At 38.6% G+C, this 20,650-nt stretch overlaps 1 protein-coding gene across 1 annotated transcript in view; it reads right to left on the bottom strand.

Moving 5' to 3' along the window:
• Window positions 1-20,650, bottom strand: part of enpp1 (ectonucleotide pyrophosphatase/phosphodiesterase 1) — a 35,563-nt gene that overhangs the window by 7,434 nt on the left and 7,479 nt on the right. Inside the window, exons 3-20 of the mRNA XM_063495512.1 lie at window positions 18,813-18,873; window positions 16,877-16,974; window positions 16,717-16,796; window positions 14,843-14,962; window positions 13,819-13,928; window positions 13,647-13,712; window positions 13,479-13,551; window positions 11,960-12,068; window positions 10,437-10,568; window positions 10,292-10,323; window positions 10,030-10,157; window positions 9,223-9,292; window positions 6,887-6,974; window positions 5,546-5,730; window positions 3,934-3,973; window positions 3,689-3,849; window positions 1,685-1,820; window positions 34-102 (exon numbers count right to left, since the gene is read on the bottom strand). Of these exons, the coding sequence (XP_063351582.1) occupies window positions 34-102; window positions 1,685-1,820; window positions 3,689-3,849; window positions 3,934-3,973; window positions 5,546-5,730; window positions 6,887-6,974; window positions 9,223-9,292; window positions 10,030-10,157; window positions 10,292-10,323; window positions 10,437-10,568; window positions 11,960-12,068; window positions 13,479-13,551; window positions 13,647-13,712; window positions 13,819-13,928; window positions 14,843-14,962; window positions 16,717-16,796; window positions 16,877-16,974; window positions 18,813-18,873 (1,758 nt within the window). The remainder of the gene's footprint in view (window positions 1-33; window positions 103-1,684; window positions 1,821-3,688; window positions 3,850-3,933; window positions 3,974-5,545; window positions 5,731-6,886; window positions 6,975-9,222; window positions 9,293-10,029; window positions 10,158-10,291; window positions 10,324-10,436; window positions 10,569-11,959; window positions 12,069-13,478; window positions 13,552-13,646; window positions 13,713-13,818; window positions 13,929-14,842; window positions 14,963-16,716; window positions 16,797-16,876; window positions 16,975-18,812; window positions 18,874-20,650) is intronic.

Here is a 20,650-nt window from a genome sequence, read left to right on the forward strand (position 1 = left end):
GGAAAGTTAGAAACAAATGAACAACTGACTCACCTTTAAATGCAGGGAACATCGGTGCCATGTTGCTCGTGATTAGAGAGTCTGAAACATTGGCACTCAGATCTATAGAGGAAATGAGAGGTTAGGACAAACTGAATTTGCTGGGCATGGAATTTGGCTATGGATTAAAACTTAGATTACATGTTGTGAAGACTGATGCGTCTACTGTGAAACTAAAGCATACCGATTTACTGGCTGAGAAAAACATTTACAAATTAGTGGATGTGAATGCAGACAGATTTAGGGCCTCTTTATTACATCTCCTGTGACTTATTTTAATTTTAATAATCGCATTGATGTGGTGTCAGAAGAATCTGAAATTGTTTTTTCTCATGCTTGGAAAGCTGGCGTAAAAGTCGGCAGGAGCTTCCAGGATCGCTGACTCAGACACATGGCAATGAAAGTTGGTATTTGGTTAATTGTAGGATTTTAGCCCTGCGACAGACTGGTGACCTGTTCAGGGTGTACCATGACAGCTATGATAGGCTCCAGCCCACCTACAAACTAGGCCTGGGAGACAGGAGTAGCTAGGTTGGCTAAGCGTTTGACCTTGACCTTCATTGTTAGCATTGAAGGTCAAAGTTGACCTTGGAAAATTTTTGCATTTTTGCAAAGACACACACTGCACTAATATTTCTTAAAATCTCAAGGTTTCAGACAATTCTGCTCCAATCATATGGCTAAAGATAATAAAATACACAATTTTGGTTTGTAATGCTGCAAAGTCATAGTTGAAAGGTCCTACCCCTCCCCGTGAAAAACAACAAAATACAAAAAACCAAGAAGCAAAAAAACAGACTGATCACTCAGCATGTAAGAAGAACATCATAAAACATCAAAGTTTTGGTATAGCCCTTGCCCTTTGGGAGGAGCTGTACCCTCTTGTGCTCTTGTTTGTACTGGTATTGGTTTGCCCACATAACAACACAGCTAAAACAGATTGTGTTTAAGACTTGTTTAAGCACTGATCAGTAAAATACTACACGTCACCTTTCTAACATCCACATTGATTCCACATTCCAAACACTTAAACACAATACGAAGGGTCGTGTAGGAGCTGCAAAAGGCAATAGCACCCTGAATGGTTACCAGCCTGTTACAGTGCTAATGCAGAAAGCGAGACAACCACACACTAACAAACCTACAGTCAATTTAGAACCACCAATTAGCCTAATGAGCAGGTCTTTAGACTGTAGTGGAAAACTGGAGGACCAGGAGGTCTGAACTGTTGTGAGGCAACAGTGCTAATGACTGCGTCTTACCTCCAGAAAAAGTGAAAGTCGTTCACATTAAAAAGTTGCTACATTAATTCACTCAAGACCAATTAATTGATTAATTAATCTGCTATCACTGCTATCGCTGTGCTCACTTTCTACCAGAACCAGAGGCAGATCAAAGGTTTCATTTTGGCCAGCTTTTTCTGTTAACCCTGAAAAATTCTTATCTCTGAACATCCAAAAGACAGATATAGACAAGAGGAAGAGGAAGAGGATGCTTTTCTCTCACGCAGCTGTGAAGCACATGTTTGCTCTGTACGTGAAAATGTGCTCTGAAACATGTCGACCTGACTTCAACACAGGCTGAGAGGGATGAACTGTCTCCCTCAATACCACACACATGCAGGTTCACAAACACAAACACTCACTGGGGGGATGCAGCAGGCCATAGGCAAGATCAGAGTTGTCTTTGTAGCGCAGACACTGCTGGCTGTTGTTTGCTGGGATGCGTACGTCAGCACGGACACACGCCTCCAACTCCGGGCTCAGAGGCTGCACTCTGGCCTGAGAGAGAGTAAGAGGTAGAGAGAGAGAGGATCAGTCAGTGTTGACAGTATAAGTGGGAGTTCAGACTAAAACGCCGAGTGTTGTGTAAGATCGCTTAGCTTGGTTTTTGCTCTCCGTGTGTATATGGGTCAGCAAGGGCATTGCTCTGATTCTGTGCGCACAGCTCCCAAAAAACCCCCAAACCAATAAATCACTTCCATCCTCTGTCACAGAGGGAAAGGAAAGACACATTTGTTTCCTCTTAAATTCTTGGTAGCACCATGGGTTATATCATTTTGGAACCAGCTATGCAAAACATTTATATAATTTCAAAGAATAGAGTGCTAAATAGAAACAATGAAAGAAAGACATTTTTGGGTATTTCCATTTCCAGGAAAAAAGAGCAGCTTTAAAATATCCATCCTCTTCCACCTTTTCAATTCAGTGTCGCAGGGGACAACATGATTCACTCTGGACAGATTGCCAGAGAGACAGACAATCATTCGGACTCACATCTGCATGTCTTTGGACTGTGCGAGGAAGCTGGAACACCCGGAGAGAACCCACCAAACACGGGAGAACATGCAAACTCCACACAAACTCGGCACCTTCTTGCTGTAAGGCAACAGTGCTAACCACTGCTCCACCGTGCTGCCCCGCTTTGAAACACATACCGTTTACACCATGTCTACATAAAGATGCACTTTTGTGTTTTTAAACCGCATACAAAAAATCTGGGCAATCCCCCAAAGCGGTTTTGGCCTCGCTCCAAAGACAAATCAGCACGAGTGCAATGAAAATATTTTCTATTTGTTTAAGAGACTTTTAAGAAGGCAGCCCATCTAAGCTGTAAGAATTCTTTGGTTAAATGCCAATGTTTAGACAGAAAATGGGCAATAAGTCAATCAAATCAAAGTGACAAAAAGGACTAAACTGTGGAGATGTTTTAGACAGACGATGGTGTCGGTAAATTGTTAAAAAAAATCTGCAGTTTTTCACTGATAAATGTTACAGTGGAGCTGTAGTTTTACTCTTTACTGAGATTAAAGGAACATATAGTGTCAGTGTCTGTACGAACAGCTCGTGGGTTACAACATATACAACATACTTGTGGAAAAAGGGTTTTTTTCCCCCCCAAGAGGCAGATGAAAGGAATTTTAAATGAGATCTTGCATTAAGCTAGAGGCCAGGGCCACAGATGTGAACTTGTGTAAGTATCTATAATAAATGAACAGCAAATTAATATTTAATTGCATGTAAAACCATTTTTTTTACCCTTTACTTTTTTACTATTATTCCTCTTTGTCATAAAATACTAAACATTACGACTCTGTCCAGGAAACATCTTGGACGATATCTTAGTCACATTGTCCTTTTTTTATAGTAGGCAAACTAGCTTAAAGCTAGCTTTTCATGGAAATGCTTAGCTTTGACAAGCTGCAAACTGAAGTTCTGTGTAGGTTTACAAGTGTGATGAAGATAATAGTGCTCAGTCACAAACAATCTGCAGTATGAGGGAAAAAATACAGATGGTACAGTAAGATTCTCTGTTTTACTTCTATTGTTTAGATAGAGCTTCAATGGCTACTTCCTCTCTTGCACCATGATTCAGACAGTACAGTAATAGTCTCAAGTCTCCCGGGAATGCATCACTCTGCTTGAGGTCATAATTTACACTACAGCTCAACCACATAGTGACAAAGACAAGAAAGGCTTGAGCCAATATGAGCAGAGAAGATGAGTAACAGCTGCTCAGAAAAGGGATTCAGATACTAAACAACTCTGTGCAATCTGCTGCCAAACCATAACCACAGAAGAAATATAGCCGGGACGACTCAACTCTACAGGCTATGTTTAGAGATAAAAGCTCCAGCCAGCGGACTCACCAGAGGCTGAATGGTATAGGATACCCAGAGGGGCATGAGCCGGTCTTTGCTGTATCCGCTGAGGTAGTTTAAGTGGTGCAGCAGACAAAATGTGGCACCTGATTGGATGACTCGAGGGATGCCAAAAGGTTCGTGGAGGCGACGCAAGCTGGATTTCTCACCTGAAGAGAAAATGTGTAATGTGTATCAGACAGAAGCATCTCTAAAACCACCACATGTGCAATGAAAAGTGAAATGATTCTCACTTGAGCTCAATGCCAAGAGATTTCTGTTCATTTGTTCCACCTGAAAAGAAATTCACACATCTTGTTAGCATGATTGTGTTAGAAATAGCTAACATAATTTAACCATGTATTCAGTATATAAAGCTCTGATGTCAATGCATTTATTAAAGTTCATTTTCTGTACATGTCCCAGCTTATCTAGTTTGAGAGTAGGATAGTAGTACTTCTATTACTCCATGCACTTCACTATGTGTTAATGAACTTCATCAGAAGAGACCAAGTGGTAACCACTGCCACTAACTACGAATAAAAAACCATAAATCTGGCACACACCAGAGGCCTGTATTATCGATCATGATATGGGGCTTAGTGAAGTAAATTCAAGGCTAACCCTGGGTTTCCAGCCAACATCTACACACCAATCAATACACTGGAAAATAGTTTGTCCATTGCTGGAAAAGTCTAGTATTAGGAGGGCTAGATACTTTATATTTCTCTGATGACCTTCAATCCAGCTTTTTTCAATTTTTCTGCAAGCAGGTTTAAAACAATTCTATTACTCTACAAGCTGTTATACAGCAATATAATCCAAACACAAGACTTCATTTAGCACAGTCAAAGCTGCTGATGAAAGAATAGGGGTTAAACACATCAAACAACATCATATGTTAGCTTCATAGAACATGCAACTGTAGTTATAGTCAGATCCCCGTGCTCTGCTGTGTTCTCTCCTGGAGAATTCTCATTTTCCGGTGAGCACACAAAGAATGATTAAGCGAAGCACCAAATATAACCACCTAAAAGTCTACAGCAATGCCACTATGGATAGAAACTAGTCCCAAAATAAGCCTGAATGTGTGTTACATGATCTTGTGATGTAGGAGTGATGAGCTGTTCTGTTTATTTACAAAACTCTTTGAAATTATGACTCTAGCAAAAGGCCCACGTGGCCCAGTTATCTACCACCACAAAGCACTCATCAGCTGAAAAAAACGGAGAAGAGTCTCAAATCTAACCAATGCATATGCATGTAACTGCACACAGCTACGATCTGTAAAAAGAGAATGCCTCTAATAGTTTTATATATACAGAAGGCTCTTGTATTTTATCAATGTGTCCATAAATAAAACAGCTTTAAACTTGCATTTGAGACACAACTTAATGTGCAAATTTGTGAAGCTTAGTTGTCATTTATAACTGTGTAATACACATTTGTGACACTCAGACAAATATGCAGTGGGTATATATGTTGCTTTAAGCTAAAACCTAATGCTAGCATTAGCAATAAAATATTTTAAAAACATAGATGTTTGGCAAATCTTTGTATAGTTTAATGGGAGTTTACTGACAGAAAGAATATTTCATATAAAAATAAGTTTTAGACTAATTTACATTTTGGCCAGGCACTGGTCCATAGCTGTCTAGTCAAAGAAAATTTTGTGTCCATCCATCTAGTAGGTTGACAATAATCTTAGGGTCTTTAAACCTATTAGAAAACATCCAGTGTGTCCCATAAATGGCTTTAAAAAATTCATAACATTTCACTCTAGTTGTAAGTATATTTCATTCTGGACCGAAGAATAGGATTGACATTTGCATCCAGAGGCCAAACATATATCTGGTTAGCACATACCATTTCTGTGGTTTGGGATTCACAAGTGCACTGCAGGTTGTCAGAGGGGAAGAAGTCATTAGAGTCACAGGGGATGTCGTGGGAGAGCTGTGCTGGGAGAACTGGATTATGGACAGGGCGCTTCAGGAGGTGGTTCAGACTACCGTGGGTCCCGTTGTTTGGAGCAGGACGAATGCCAAGAAGATCTGTTTAATAAGAGAAGAAAATGATTAATTAAATAAATGAATAGGACACATCAAATAAGACAATATGTCAGTGTATTTGAAATTAAAAGAAGAGTCACGGTTTCAAGAACACCAAATCTTTACCAAAGTTATCACACAGTACAAGTATAAGACTTCAACGACTTATACAAATTTGCATTTGTTTCAAAGAGAGCGAGCCTTAATTGTCAGTTTATTATGTATGTTAAAAAAATACACCAGCAAAGCGTAAATCTGCCTAAATTCTATTTTTTTAAATTGATACTGCCTGAATTAATGGAAGATGACCAAACAGCCTATTCTATTTTGACCTACAGAGCCAGTACTGTAGCTGTCACACACTGTATGGTTGTGTGTTCAGTTTGATTCTGACTTAGAGTACTGAAATAACCGGGTTACTCTATCTTTTCTTCAGTCTGGTAGATATGGTTTCCTTTTTTCTAACACTTCTTTATTTTGGAAGTAAAACACAGACCTGAAACTCAGTGCAGACGAAGCACACCTGCTTCCTCTTCTCAAGTGTGTTAACTTATTTTTTAAAAATAAGCAGCTGTTTTTATAAATTTGATGAATTATGGGGTTAGTAAACTATGTTAGGCAATGTAATAAAAATGAAATCAGATGACTTCCTGTAGATTTGCTGACTTGACTGTGTCTTGTGGACATGATTCATATGATGAAGCGATGGAAACTAATTATGTCACTGCAGAAATAGTTACACGTTCAGCAAATGCCCTGAGCTCAAGCCATTGCTGCTAGTGTCACATTTATCTGCTAAATATGTAGCTGCAGCGTGCTTACCTTACAGAAAATCAGCCTATGAGCATGTTTACAGCTCACTGATTGAAACATTATATCTCCTGCAGTTTAAGACTATGGTATCAATTTAGAAGGTTTGTGGGGTGGACTAGTTCTCGGCTTTGATCAGTAATTCTTGTAGTCTCCTCAGCTCGCCTGGCAACCTCAAAGGGCTAACAAAACTTCAGGGTACGAGAGTAAAATAGATGTTCTCATTTAGCTCTCAGCATGAAAGTCAATGAGCGAATATGTCTAACTGAATAAAGTAAAAATATTAGGCTTCATTACAGGACAGGAGAATAATGTACAGTGAGCAGTGTGCAGGATTAATATAACTTACCACACATGAGGTTATATAATTCAATGTTTTCAAAAGTTGGCACAACTGTGCTGTGTTTAAATGCTGGACCGTAGCCAATGAAGATTGCCTGATGGAGACAAACAAACAAACAAAAAACCAGGTAAGACTTTCATTAATTTCTCTGCAGCCTGTAAAATAAACAAGTGCGTATATTGAACTATATGATCTACAGTTTGACAGTTTATCAACTTGAAAACTACACTTAAATTGTTTTCGTACACAAAAAGAAATCACTGAACACCGAACGCTTTATTTAGATAACGCATAAATATTTGAAAGGAACTAAAACAGTAAAATGACCTTACATAACATCAGAAGTGAAGGGTTTCAATTCTAGGAAAGCCTTGGATGGATTCACAGATATTTGCCTGTGATCTATTTCAAGGGCAGTTTGCAACTTTCCCTAGCTGTGTGCAGGCAGGCTGGCAACCACTTACACAAAAGTTGACTTTTCTAGACCCTTTTTTTAGATCAGTCAGCAGTCTTGTAAGCTAATTATACTGAGTCAAATTCCAATGTAAACCACGGCCGGAAGCATAGACAAAAATACCATAAAGACTGACATTAAGGTGGCAGACAGAAACACCTTTCTCAATTAAAACAAACTCAGTCAAAAGTTGATTGTGTAGGTGGAGAGAAATCTTCCACACAAAATTTAATTACGGTACTTCATTCCGGGTCTAGACATACCTAATGCATATGTTTCCCTTAGATTTGTTTCACTACAAGTACAAGCCTAATTCCAAAATCTGTGAGAAAACATGCTGGGGCAGGGCCGTGTTTACCGCTGTGTAGCATCTGCTCTTCTTTTAACAACAGTTCATAAACATCTGGAAACTGAGGACACCAGCTGTTGGACTTTGGGGAGAAAAACATTGTCCATTTCTTGACTGATATAGGATTCTAGCTGCTCAACAGTCCTGATTCTTCTTTGTCATATATTTGTTTCACGATGTATCCAAGTTTTTTTTAACCGTTGAAGTTCTGGACTACAGGCAGACCAGTTCAGCGCCCAGAGTTTTTTTTAAAGCTCATCTATTAAGACATTACATCGTGCTTTATTCTGTAATAGCTGTGGTATGCAATTCAAAACCATCTTTCTAAAATATAGAAGCCCTTCCTTGAAAAAGATGTCATCGGAATGAGAGCAGATGTTGGTCTAAAACCTGTGTATAACTTTCAGGACTGATGGTGCTTTTCCAGATGTACAAGCTTTGAAGCGAGCACACATAGCAAGCTGAATGGTCCATCTTCAAAGATGACAGTGCTTTAAACCTGCCTTCTGTTCAAAAATCCGTCTATATGCATATTTAAAGCTCACTGATTAAAATAATATATCCAATTGTTTTATTTCCATAAACAAACTACAGTATAAAGATCATGTTGGACTAATTCTTAGCTGTGATCAGTATATGTAGTCACAAAAGCTTGAACATTACTTATAAAAGAAATCCAGAACAAATCTAATATTTTTGAGCAAACAGCAGAATATAACAAGATAGTTTCTTTTTCTACAATTGCAAACTCATAGCACGACTTGATTATCCAAACATGTGTGTCAAAACATCGTAAGATATGTGTGAGGTATTATGCGATGATTAAAATGGGAAAACCCACTGTTACAAAGACATCTCTGACACAGCTCTTTATCTTTCTGGGTATTGTGGCCAAGTGATCTTACAGAATGATCTGACTGGTGCTATTAACACTGATCTATCGCAGACAAAACATTATTGAACATTCACATCTGTGTGTGAGGGAGGACAATTATGGTTAGTCCGAGATATTACACTTCCTGTTCATGCTTCTTTTTTGTCTGTCTCACTGCATAACTAGCAGAAATGGCAAGTAACAAAGCACTAATTCTTTTTTTGTGTATTTAAATTGATTTTTTCAGGTATCTGTAATTCACTCCACTACTTAACCGACAACTTTTTGCTTTTACTTCTACTTAACACATTTAGATGTCGATTAGATGTGCAAAGTACACATTTTTAGTTTTTAGTAACTTAAAATTGGTATATTAAACTGACTATGCCAAATCATTTGTTGAGTTTTTAACTGTTTCTGGTTAAAAGCCTAAACCAATGAGAGAGAATGAGATGAAGAAAGAGTTAATGTTCATAATTCAAAAGTGACATAAACACTTGGCACTCACTTCAACTGATATAAGTAACCCTAGATAAGTTTTGGTGAATATCACACACACACACACACACACACACACACACACACACACACACACACACACACACACACACACACACACACACACACACACACACACACACACCTTTAAATTAAATTCCTCTGACCTGCATGTTGGTGAAGAGGTTATCAGAGCCATGGAATCCGCCAGTGCAATACTTGATATCACCGTGTTTACTGAGGAGAAAACATAAAATTTATCTGAGGGAAAAAACACAGAACAAAATAAACTTTGGAAGTCACTAAAAATACTTCTCTTTTAGGTGTAACTGTATATTGTCTCTGCCAATTGAATCAGTTTAACGGTTAAGCCTGCAGCATTTTTGGATGATTGCACGAATGACATTCAAGAAAGCATCAGCAAAAAATAAAAATAAAGATATATAATATATGTCAGCTTGTTTCTTAAAAAACAGCTCTGCTTGCTAAAAAGTGAAACAATAAACAAACATTCTGTTTTATAAAATAATATAATAATAATACGGGTCAAAACATCACACCTGCATATTGAGGCTGCATGTAGGCGAATATACACAAAGGTAGTTCAGAGATGTTTAGTAGAGACATGAAAGTTGTAGTTACAACTTAACATATATGCTTGTATTCTCAGACTCATTGACAGCAGAATGATCTAGATGCAGGTCAGCATGACGTGTTACTTTACGACAGGAGGTTTACATGGCCATGAGATTTCTATGATTTAATTTTACATACAGTTTGTTAAGTTTGAAAATGAAGTTGTTAAACCAAAATGCACAAATTACATGCCTGTAAAGAAAAATGTTAACTTAATTAGGTTAGAATTTAGCACTAAACTATGCCTTTAATAGGACTAATACAAGGTTTTTATGCAGCCCGACCTGATGAACTAACACAGTAAACATTAAAGAGAGTATCACGGATTGTTTACTTACAGTGCTGCTTGCCAGCCTGACTTCATATAGAGGTGAGCCCTCTCTATGCGGATGTTTTTAGCGAAGTGCATTCTTTTGGGAAGGTTTTCTTTGAGGTACGGCCTCATTGGCTGGTCACCAGTCCTGCACTTCAAAATGGACACAGACAAGGAGAATCAACACACAATAGAGAGAGAATGGGACTGTTTGACTTTCCAAGCAAGCAGATAATCTTTCATTCTTCTTATGAATACAAGAGTCCGATCTGGAATATTTCGCATACCGACAAGTTCTTCACCAGGCCCTCATAGTCAACTGAAAAAAGAAACAGTACCAAGTCAGGCATGCTAATCTCCTACAAAGTGGCACAGGGTAATGATATAAATCTGGGAACAAGGGAATTCTGGTGTTTTTAAACAGGAACTCACAGGAAGAGTAATCCTGTGGGAGGCGACTTGGTCTGATGCGAGCAGCTGGGCCTTGGATTACAGTGAAACCAGAGGTGTCTTTCTGGAAATCTGACACATATGATGCCCTTTCGCATGAAGCACTCTCCATGCCTGTTGAAAAGAAGTAATTTCACTAGGTTGTCTTCAGCAGGGCAACAAATGACACAGAAAAAGGCACCAGAAGAAGTTCTTAAACAAAACCTTATAATGTTTAAGAACTGTTTAGTGTTGTATAAAAGCTACAGCTAAGTTTGTAATTCCTCTGAAATACAAAGTTTAAAGCTTTCCTCAATAAAAGGGGAAGATTTGTGGCGTACTTTTCCATTCATTTCTAGGGATTCACAGAGCTTAAGTTTGCAGTGCATGCAGGACGTGACATTTAAAATGACAGTGCAACATGTGTTGGCAATGTCTTCGGGTGTGACATGAGCACTCCAGCTAATTGCTTGTTTCTTGGCTTGCCAAGCTAGGGACTACCAAATAGTAAAGTTAAAATTAACATCTTCTCTTGTAAATGATATGAAGCTAAACCTTTAATGAAGAACAAAATCTGTTCATGGATTTTAGAAAATGTACTTCTTCTCTTGGAAGTAATGTCTTAGATGAGGATATCTGGGCATCGCCCTGAGCCACATCCACTCCAACACACTGATCTTGAGTGTGTAATTACAGGGCTAAACATCTGGTCTCCAGCCATCCAAAGAAACCTCTTTCTCTAATACTGAGAACATTTTACTTAGTTAACATGCACATGACTTCTTTATTCAGTTCCTCAGTGGCAGTGGTCTCCATTCTTACCGACAGCAGGTACACTAACTGACAAACTGACATCAAGACTCAAAATAATTTCACTTTGAACTGCCAACAAATTAAAACAATTTCCAAGTCTCCTTATTAGGGTAACAGTAACATTTAATGTTTAAAGGTATCCAGTTTAAGGTTTCAGAGCTCTAATGTGCAGCAGTCATCTTAGAAATGAACAGGAGCACTGAGGATGCTCTCAGTGATAAAATAATTAACTGGAATCAAAATGTTTATTTGATTGATAAATGTTTCTATTTTGTGTTTCAAATCCTAAGATTTATGATTTCTTGCAGGATTAATTGCTTGTCAAATTGCAGAAGTGTTACATTTCTGCTATATTTCGGTCTCCATGTTATCATCATCAGCTGAGGACGTCACTAATTGCAATAAGAAGCATGTGGAATGCCCCTTTATGTGAGCGAATGGAAAGAAAGCCTGGCTATTTTGAATTCCATTTGCAATATACTGCTCAGTTCCTCAAAAATGCTCAAAATACGTCCATTTGTATTTTAGTTAACACTTCAGTGAATCAGTCGTTTTCAGTATTTCCATCAGAAACTAAGCCATCTGCTAGCTTTCATAAGATAATGCTTCTTTTCTTTCAAAGTGTATTTCAGTTTCAGTAAACCGGTAATTTTCTGTCTCAGTCATCCCATGTAAACTGTATCCCAGCTGTGGAGAGTTGGTATTTATCTCACCGTGGTCAGATGCGACTATTATGTTGACACAATTGTGCAGGTTTTTTGCTTTTAGGCCATCCATCAGCATGCCCAGAATCCTGTCCACCTTTTCCAAGGCCCAAACGACCTAAATGAATAACAGAAGTTCAAGTTCTAACAGAGTTAAAATGTTACCATGACTGAAACAACAACACTGAGAATCACTGTGCTTTTGCCATGCAAACACCCTGCATGGCAAATGTGCTTTAGATAAATATTTACCCAGCAAAATTAACAAACTAACAGATTTGTTACCATAAGAGACGATCTTGACTATTTGAAGAGGTTTGACTTAATACTTTCAGTGGAATAAAATAACTATAAATAAATGAAAATGGAAAAACAGCATTACAGGTCCTTCGTTGTGCAGCCAGCAGTAAGCAGAGCTGAGTAGACCTCCCTTTCACCAACCACCCCTTCCATCTCACCAGAGAGGTGCTAAAAAGGTCTTAATTCAGCTGAGAGAGTCATAATCACTCCACAGCATCCTGATTTTATCCCAAAGGCCTACATTCCAAAAACACCACACTTAAAAGGCATCAAGGAGTCATTCAGGACAGATGCCAGAATCAGGTAGTTGGTCAGCTAGCAACTTAGCTTCTCTTTAAACTGTTGAACAAGACAAGACATACAGTTCCAAAAAAACCCCCCAAAAACCCAAATGCAATCAGCACACTCACTAACACCCTTCTGCTCAAACAGTTTGTTATGGACAAACTCCCTTTAGTGAAGATGTCCTTCCAAGCAATCCATTGTTCACATCAGCGTTGAGTTCCCTCAGTTGAGGAACAGTTTTCAGTTGGTGCCCTCATTCTGAGCTTGGCCGGATTTCATGGATACAATGTGGTAAAATCTGTATATTTGTTCATAGTACATCTGTATATCTGCCCGTCTGTATAGCAATATACAACATCTGTATGCTATACAGATCATCTGTATATCTGTATACAACAGTACATTTGTCTGTAGTTCATCTGTATATTTGGTCTCTCTGTACATAGTCTGTTCATAACTATTCCACCATTTATACTACCCTTATCTGTATATATCAGTATATCCATACATTTGCCCGTAGTAGCTCTCTACTTATCTGTATATAATTGCTCTTATTGCACTTACTACTCTTGCACTTAGATGCAAACTGTATTTTCTTACCCCGTATTTATACATGTGTAATGACCATAAAGTTAAATCCTAATCCTAAAATGTGTTTATCCTAGTTAAAGCAGTTAAACACTTTTTTCTTCTTCATTTTGTGCTTAATTTGCCCCTCACCAGGACCAATTTACACTAGCAGGAGCATATTAACTGAAACCCCAGGCATACATTATACAACTGAGTGAACCCGTGATTGTAAGGCATGCTCAGTCAGCTGACGAACACCGTCAGCACACAAATTTTCCACACAGAGCTTTCCTCTAATGATGTTCCCTTCTTTTACTTAGTTATTCTTTTAGGTAATCAATAACCGGCTTATTAATGCAGGCAAATAACTCACCTGCGTACTTTCTGGCCCATAGAAATGTCCTGTTGAATCAGGTTCATCCAGGTATAAAGTGTAGAAGTCAGGTCTAAAGACAGAAAGCCAACAGTTACGAGTGATATAGAGAGTTTCCTAATGGGAACTTACAACATCATCTTTGTTATCATAAAGATGAACATGAACCTTTCTCCCTCAGGTAAATTGAGCCAGTCAAGCAGTGTTGACACTCTCTTCTCAAATGCAACAGACCTGTGGGACAAATGTAATTTATGAAAGCATCAATACAACACTGCATTTAGCTACATTTTACACTTCATTGGCATTGAATCAGAAGCTTGCATGGCATTTCTCTTACTTTTCATACATCTTGTAAAAACTTGGGAAGGTGCCATTGATGGCTACATCAGAGCCTGGCCAGAAGAAAGTTGCTGATTTCAGCTTCTGATAGATGGCCGTGAGCCAGACCTGACGAGAGAAGTTAGGTGAGATAGAGAAATGAAAAAATGAAAGAAATTAAAAGAAAGGAGGAGGAGAACAGAGTGCCATCTAGACTTTATTCTGAGTGAGTTGCGTAGAAAAATGGATAATTAATTTTCAGTACATCGCGGCACCAATGTTTAGTACATCGAGCTAAAAGCGTAATCCCTCACAGCCCTGTCAAGTCAGAAGGCAATCTAAGAGTAGGATTTTATTCTAAATGAATACCCATTAGATCTGCAGGTAGATGTATTAGTTATGCAGCTGTCTCCTAAAAATTTGGTTGATGCACTTAGCTGTATTGGTTCAAAAGTCATTATGAAAGAATTCATTCCTACAGACTAAATTGCTTGACAGGGGTCATCCATCGCTCCTTCCCTCCTGAAAAGCCATATGGCAGCTGCATTGTGTAATTTCAAGAAGAGCACTTTGTCACACACTTGAGAAATGAGATTTAAGAGGCCTCCCATTTAAATGAAAACCACAAAGCATCTAAACAAGCACCACACGCAGCCCTCACAAGCTGTCACTTAGCACAAGCTCAATCCATAATTATAATCAAGAAACTCATTACAGGGAGAACCGATTCTCGGCAATCAAACTTGCTCACTGACTTGTGTCGTTCATAGAAAGCAAATTACACTGATGAGCACAGTATTTCTATTTCTAACACATGACTAGTGTGCTGACTTTTGCAGGACTATGAGCAATACGGTCTAACTGGGATTCTTAGATGTGTGGAATAAACAGTATTCCCGAGAGCTACATCTTTGTGGCCATGTTCAACAGAACCTAAAGTTCCCTAAAAAGGATTTGTTATTAGCAGGTTTTACTTTTGGCCTCTTTGAGCCTGAGCTTTGCTGTACTAATTTACCACCTTTCTACACAACAGACTCACTTACTGGTTCTCCTTGATACCACTGGGGCTTAAATTTCTCATCCGTTTTCAAGCTGAAGAAAGCATTTCGTTTCACATCGTACATCTTGTTGTCCACAATCCCATGAGACTCGGGATAAAGACCCTGCAGGAATAGAGATAAGATAAACCAAGTCACAATGAGCTGCTTTGATTCTGTGGCTGCAGGAATTTAAAGGTGATTACCTTTTCTCTCACCATCTTTCAACCCCAAATATTACAAGTAACCACAGCAGTTTATCTGAATTGAAGTGTCTGATTTCAACCAATAAAGGTCTTGCTGGAGTTGTTCTCCATACACATGTAAGCCATTAGGCCTCAACCATTCCTACCATCCTGTGGAAGTGTCATTTTAGAAAAAGCATGATGTTAACACTTCTTTAAATACAGACACAGAGTTTGAGCTTCTCTTACTTTAAATGTTTTGCTAGTTTATTCTCAGTCACATCTGCTAGCAACCAAACTAAACAGAGAGGGGGTGTCACTGACCGGTGTCTAGGCTTTTGTGAGTGAGGCCCTAAGTACTTGGCTTCAAGCACAATTGAAAAAAGTATAATAACATTAAGTCACAGTTTTCGCGTTCACAAACAAGTATAATCCCTGAATAAGTGTATGAACTAAACCAGTTGTTTTTATTTATTTTTATAGCTTTCTTAAAGTGGACATGCAACACTTCATCCATAAAGGCTAATTTATATCATCATTTCAAAAACTGACACAGATGTAAAACTGTCTGCGAAGCAGGATTTAAGAAATAAGTGCTTAAAGTGAAAGAGAGTCAAGACATGTTTAGTGCTATAATCTTTCAGTACAGAACGTTACGTCACCGGATTGGTTGGTTCCTTGTGGTCAGTGGACTTACATTAGTTTATGTTAGCTAACTAGTGACAGAACCGATAACTCAATGGAAAGCAAGGTGGCTAAAACTACAAATCTGTTTCAAGGGATCACTTTTGTGCTGCCTCTGACTGCAACAATGAGTTTTATGTTAAAACTAAATCTATACTTTTCACTTTCACTGCCTCTTTGTTGTTTGGCTAGCTGGACTCAAATGGGAAAATCCAGTTGTTAACTGTAATGCTTGGGTTTGTAAAGCATTTTATGAATGAGCACTGTGTGGAGGAGAGCCTTCAGAGCAATCAGCCATATTTTATGCATTAAACTAGTCTGTTTTTTCCCAACACATCCAAGCATTTTCCAACATCACAGGTTTCTTAAATCCAGCTACACATACAGTGGTACATCTTTTCAGTTTTTGAGATTAGGGGTCCATAGTGTAAATTAGCCTTTATACATCAAGTGTTTCATGCCCACTTTACATATATAGAGAATAATCCATTTGAGTTCACTGACCACTGAAACCGAGGCATACTAAAGGCACATTCACACCTTTATTCAGCACTCTAACTGTAACTACTAGGTGCTTTTCCTATCATGCTGACTTACATGCTGCTGGCTTTGGCTGCAGCAACTGTGTTGCTACTTAGTGTGTAGTTTTCTCTTGGTAAAATATGCCATCTGCTCCTAGTAGACTTGTCATATGCTACAAAAACCACGTCTTATATGACCATACACAGGGTTTCTTAATCACTGCTAGATTATTGGTAGATTAAGAAACCCTGGGAAATGAATAACCAGCTTCATGTGATGTCATGTGGGTATGTTGAACGTGCTTTGTAGTAAGTGCCCCAGGTAATTGGGTTGGTCAGATCACATTCAAACTGCACACAAAACTGCTCCAAAGTTCATTGGAACAGTTACAAATACATCCTTACACAACATGAGTTATTCATCATCACTGACCAAACACTGTTGCCCGACAAACCTGTTTGTATTTCTCAATGAACAAAAAACACTCACAGTCACAATGGTGTAGTGGTTGGGAAAGGTCTTTGAGGGATAAACAGGCCTCAGGTATGCCGTTGTAGTTCCATTATTTCCTGCAATGTAACAAAGTCACATTGTTACCTTGAGCTGTAAATCGTAAAGAACTGTGAGACAGGCGATGTTTTCGACTTACGTAACTTGTTGATAACAGGCATGTGACTCGCATGTTCTTTCAGATACTCTGCCCGGAAACCGTCCAAAGACACCAGGATGAGAGGAGGCCTTGAAAATCTGAACAGGAAAAAACATCTGATAAATGCATTCTCTAAGGGGACGCTGACCTGTGTTTATATTCGTCATTAATAATCTGGAGTCATCTTTCAACTCCTTCTAGTGCCAAGTTTTTCTATAAGCAAGTCTTATCACACAACAGCACCTTGAAATGGCTTCAGTCAGTCATTTCGAAGCATTATTTAAATTAGCTTTCATATCATAGCTCACCGAAACATAAAAACTAAACCAAATTTAAGACAAATGAAAATTTGACTGACTTTACTTTTCCATCTGTGACACTTCAATCATCTTCTGTCCTCCTATCGGTATCCTTTCAATTCAGAAGTCTTTCAACATCATGTCCCTTTCTTAGAATGTCTGCCCGTTAACATTGCTTTGGTGTCAAGCCACTGAGAGCAAGAATTAGACCTGTGGCTGAATGCGCTGTACTATGTAGCAGCGCTGACATTAAACTAAAACCGAAATGTCCGTGGCTGAAAACCAAAACAAGCTAAAAGTTGTGAAACAGACCTGGACGAGGAAGAGATGGTTTAAAATTTGTCTGCCTCTGATTTATAAAGCTTGTTTCACAGATAAAAATCACAGAGTGCTTCACAATAAAGCCAGAAAACTCCCCTAAAAAACATAACACTGGCCAGTTTGTGTACTGGTCGTCTATTACCGGTATTAGCTGTGTAGTTGTAAAATTTGCAAAAGTGACGCTAAGTGGAAATAGGGAAGGTTCAACTTCAAAGTAAAATATGTGCTTTTTGAAACTGCAGCACTATGGTAGAACTTTTATGCTGAAGGCAAACTTTCTCCATTTCCGGTTTGCATGTCACTTTTAAAAGTTTCACAATAGCTCAGAGAGCACATCAAATCCAATCAAACTAGGAGCAGCAATATGCTAGTAACCAAAATAATCATAAGAAAGATTTTGCCAACCTGTCAGGAAAAACTCATTTTACTCTCATAACTAGTGTTAAATAGTTGCAGACTGGTCTCTAGGCCTGTGTGACTGGGTTCTTATTAATTCATCCTACACTGCCATAGTGATTGTTACATGTTTAAAAAGATGGACAAGTTAACACCACGTGGTTAGTTGTCACATCTCTGCAAAACTTTGATAAAAATGGTCCTAAAATATTCTGCATATTAAGAAATTAAACAGTTTTCAATCAGCATTTTGCAAAAAAATGAAAAGAATAAAAAACAAAGTAAAAGTGTGGTGCATCCAAAGAAACAATAAAAAACAACATTCATATAAATAATACAGACATTTGTGTGTCTTATTGTATTTTTCAAACTAAAATAGCTTCATCTGGAGCCACAGGACCATTTTTCCACAGTCTGACACGTCTGTCTGAGGTTACTCCCTCACCAAGACAGAAACACAAACATGTGACCACGCTCTCGTGCAAACACACAGACACAGCTCATCAACACATGCCTGATTACTCAGCCATTACCCCAGTTTCCATAGAGACAGTTACTTTTTCCCCAATAAAGCAACACCACTGGGAGAGAACAAGCCGCGATTCAGCTATTTACAAGATAAAAATATGGACATTAGCTGGGTAAGCAACCAGAGAGTGATAGAAAGGAAACTCTAGCCTGCTTTGTATGTTGATAGTGTTTGCTAACAGTGAACAATGGTTTCTCCTCAGGGAAAATGTGGGCGATATGATTAAATACTTTCACTTTCAGATCTGTGATATGTTACAACTTAGGATTCAGACGGAGGAGGACCAGAGCTGATGTAATCCAAAGGAGTCCAGGTGGAATTTGTGTATTCAATTTTATGAAAAGTAAATCTGTTTTCACATTGCTGAAGCCAAACAAAAGTATTATATTACCCAGAAGGACACTGTGGCTGACTGACTTCCTGAAAGGGCTCTCCCAGCCAGACCTCCCCTCCTGTGAGAAAAGAACTGTGTTATTAAGGAAAATTGAGGTTTTCTATTTAATTTCAGCACACTTTTTGGGTTAATGCAAATGTCAATAAATAATATATATTAACATGACACAGTGACCTTGCAAGGTAAGTTACTAGAACTGTTTTGACAACCACTTAGATCCTCAGTTTAAACTCTTACAGATTTTAACCCTGGAGAACCCATGGGGTCAAATTTGACCCCATGGTTTCCCTAAAAAACCAGTGGGGTCGGCTCTGACCCCATGGGTTCTCCAGGGTTAAAACCTTTCATATAAATAACTGAATCTATGTTAAACACTTAGAGTTACCACAAAAGGACATCACCTGACAAGCTTTGAGGATATAATATGATCCCATCTGGTGGACAGCAACTAAAGCAATCTGTCAAGTTCACCCTTTAAATGGCACTGTTGAATAATTTGACTACCAGTGAAGAGGATGTGTAAGTGCAAAGTGACATTACTTTTCATCCACATTTACAAGAAGACTGGAAGCATTTCGAGACAGAACACGTGCTTCGCGTTCATTTTGCCTCGGAGAAGATGCGATCACCATAGAAACCATCTTGGAAACAAAGAAGTGAAACATAACACGTTGTAACCTGATGTATCCACACATGCACTGAAACCCCTCCCCCCAAAAAACTTCATTATTTCACTTTATCTGATAGGTGAAATATATACAACACCCCAACTTGTGGTGATGTTTTAAGAATGCGTTAATTGGTTTGTTACATCAGGGAACTACATAACCTGTGAACACAACAGTACATACTGTATTCAGTGTAAACTTTTTAGCCATCAGCTGTTTGCTTATATAACAGGGCTGTCATGATATCACAGTTTCACTTCATGTCTGTCGTGTTGGATAATGACACCACTCAGGAAAAAGACTCCTGGTTTGAATCTTGCTGTTGGCTGTTTGAGTGTTCTGCAGGAGCCTGCATGGGTTTCCACCCACAGATCGAAGTCATGCATGTTAGTTTGATTTTAAATGGGCTGTAGGATGGGAATGTAAGACTGTTTTCCTCTCTGTGTTAGCCTTGTGACAGACTGGTGATGGGGTTTATCCCGTCTTGTTATCCTCAATTCATGGTTATTATGACACCCCAGAAGAAATGAGCCTCATTTTCATTAGAGCTCTTATTCTGCCTACTTGATGTATTTACTGATGAGAGGGTCTGTATCAAAGACACACAACTATTAGGTTATTCTTTTGATGGGTGTGTTTGAGTTTTACATATTTTTACATGTTCCATTTGTTGCTGTTCTTTTAACTCTCTCAAGCCTAACCTGTCGCTGGCATCAGACAGGTGTTTTGCAACGCTCTTTTCAACATCTGCAACTCCCGTAACTCCTGAACCATTTGCTTGATTGAAATAATTGCAACGGTTCCTGAAAGCAGCGACTCTGCGCTTTTCAGTGACATTAGGGTTATTACGGTAATCCCAGGCACGGTGTGTTAGCAGCCCCGTGAAGATGAAGGTTGGTTGAGAGAAGAGAGAGCGAATGAGTCTGATGAAGCTCTACAGAAAATTTGATCCTAAAAAAACCTCCCAAAACAACAAAAAAACAAAAAGGAAAAAAGCCGTCACCTGCTCTTTCTGCTGTGAGAGAGGCTAATACAATACTGTTGTTTATGCATCAGTAATATATGATTATCTAAGAGAGAGCTGCAAGAGCAGGACTTCCTTCCTGTGTTATGTAGAGATGTATGATTAAAAAAACCCCAATGAAAGTGTTGCTTACTGGAACTTTT

This window comes from Pelmatolapia mariae, linkage group LG15, assembly GCF_036321145.2.
Source record: "Pelmatolapia mariae isolate MD_Pm_ZW linkage group LG15, Pm_UMD_F_2, whole genome shotgun sequence".
In the NCBI taxonomy this organism is placed as follows: Eukaryota; Metazoa; Chordata; class Actinopteri; order Cichliformes; family Cichlidae; genus Pelmatolapia; species Pelmatolapia mariae.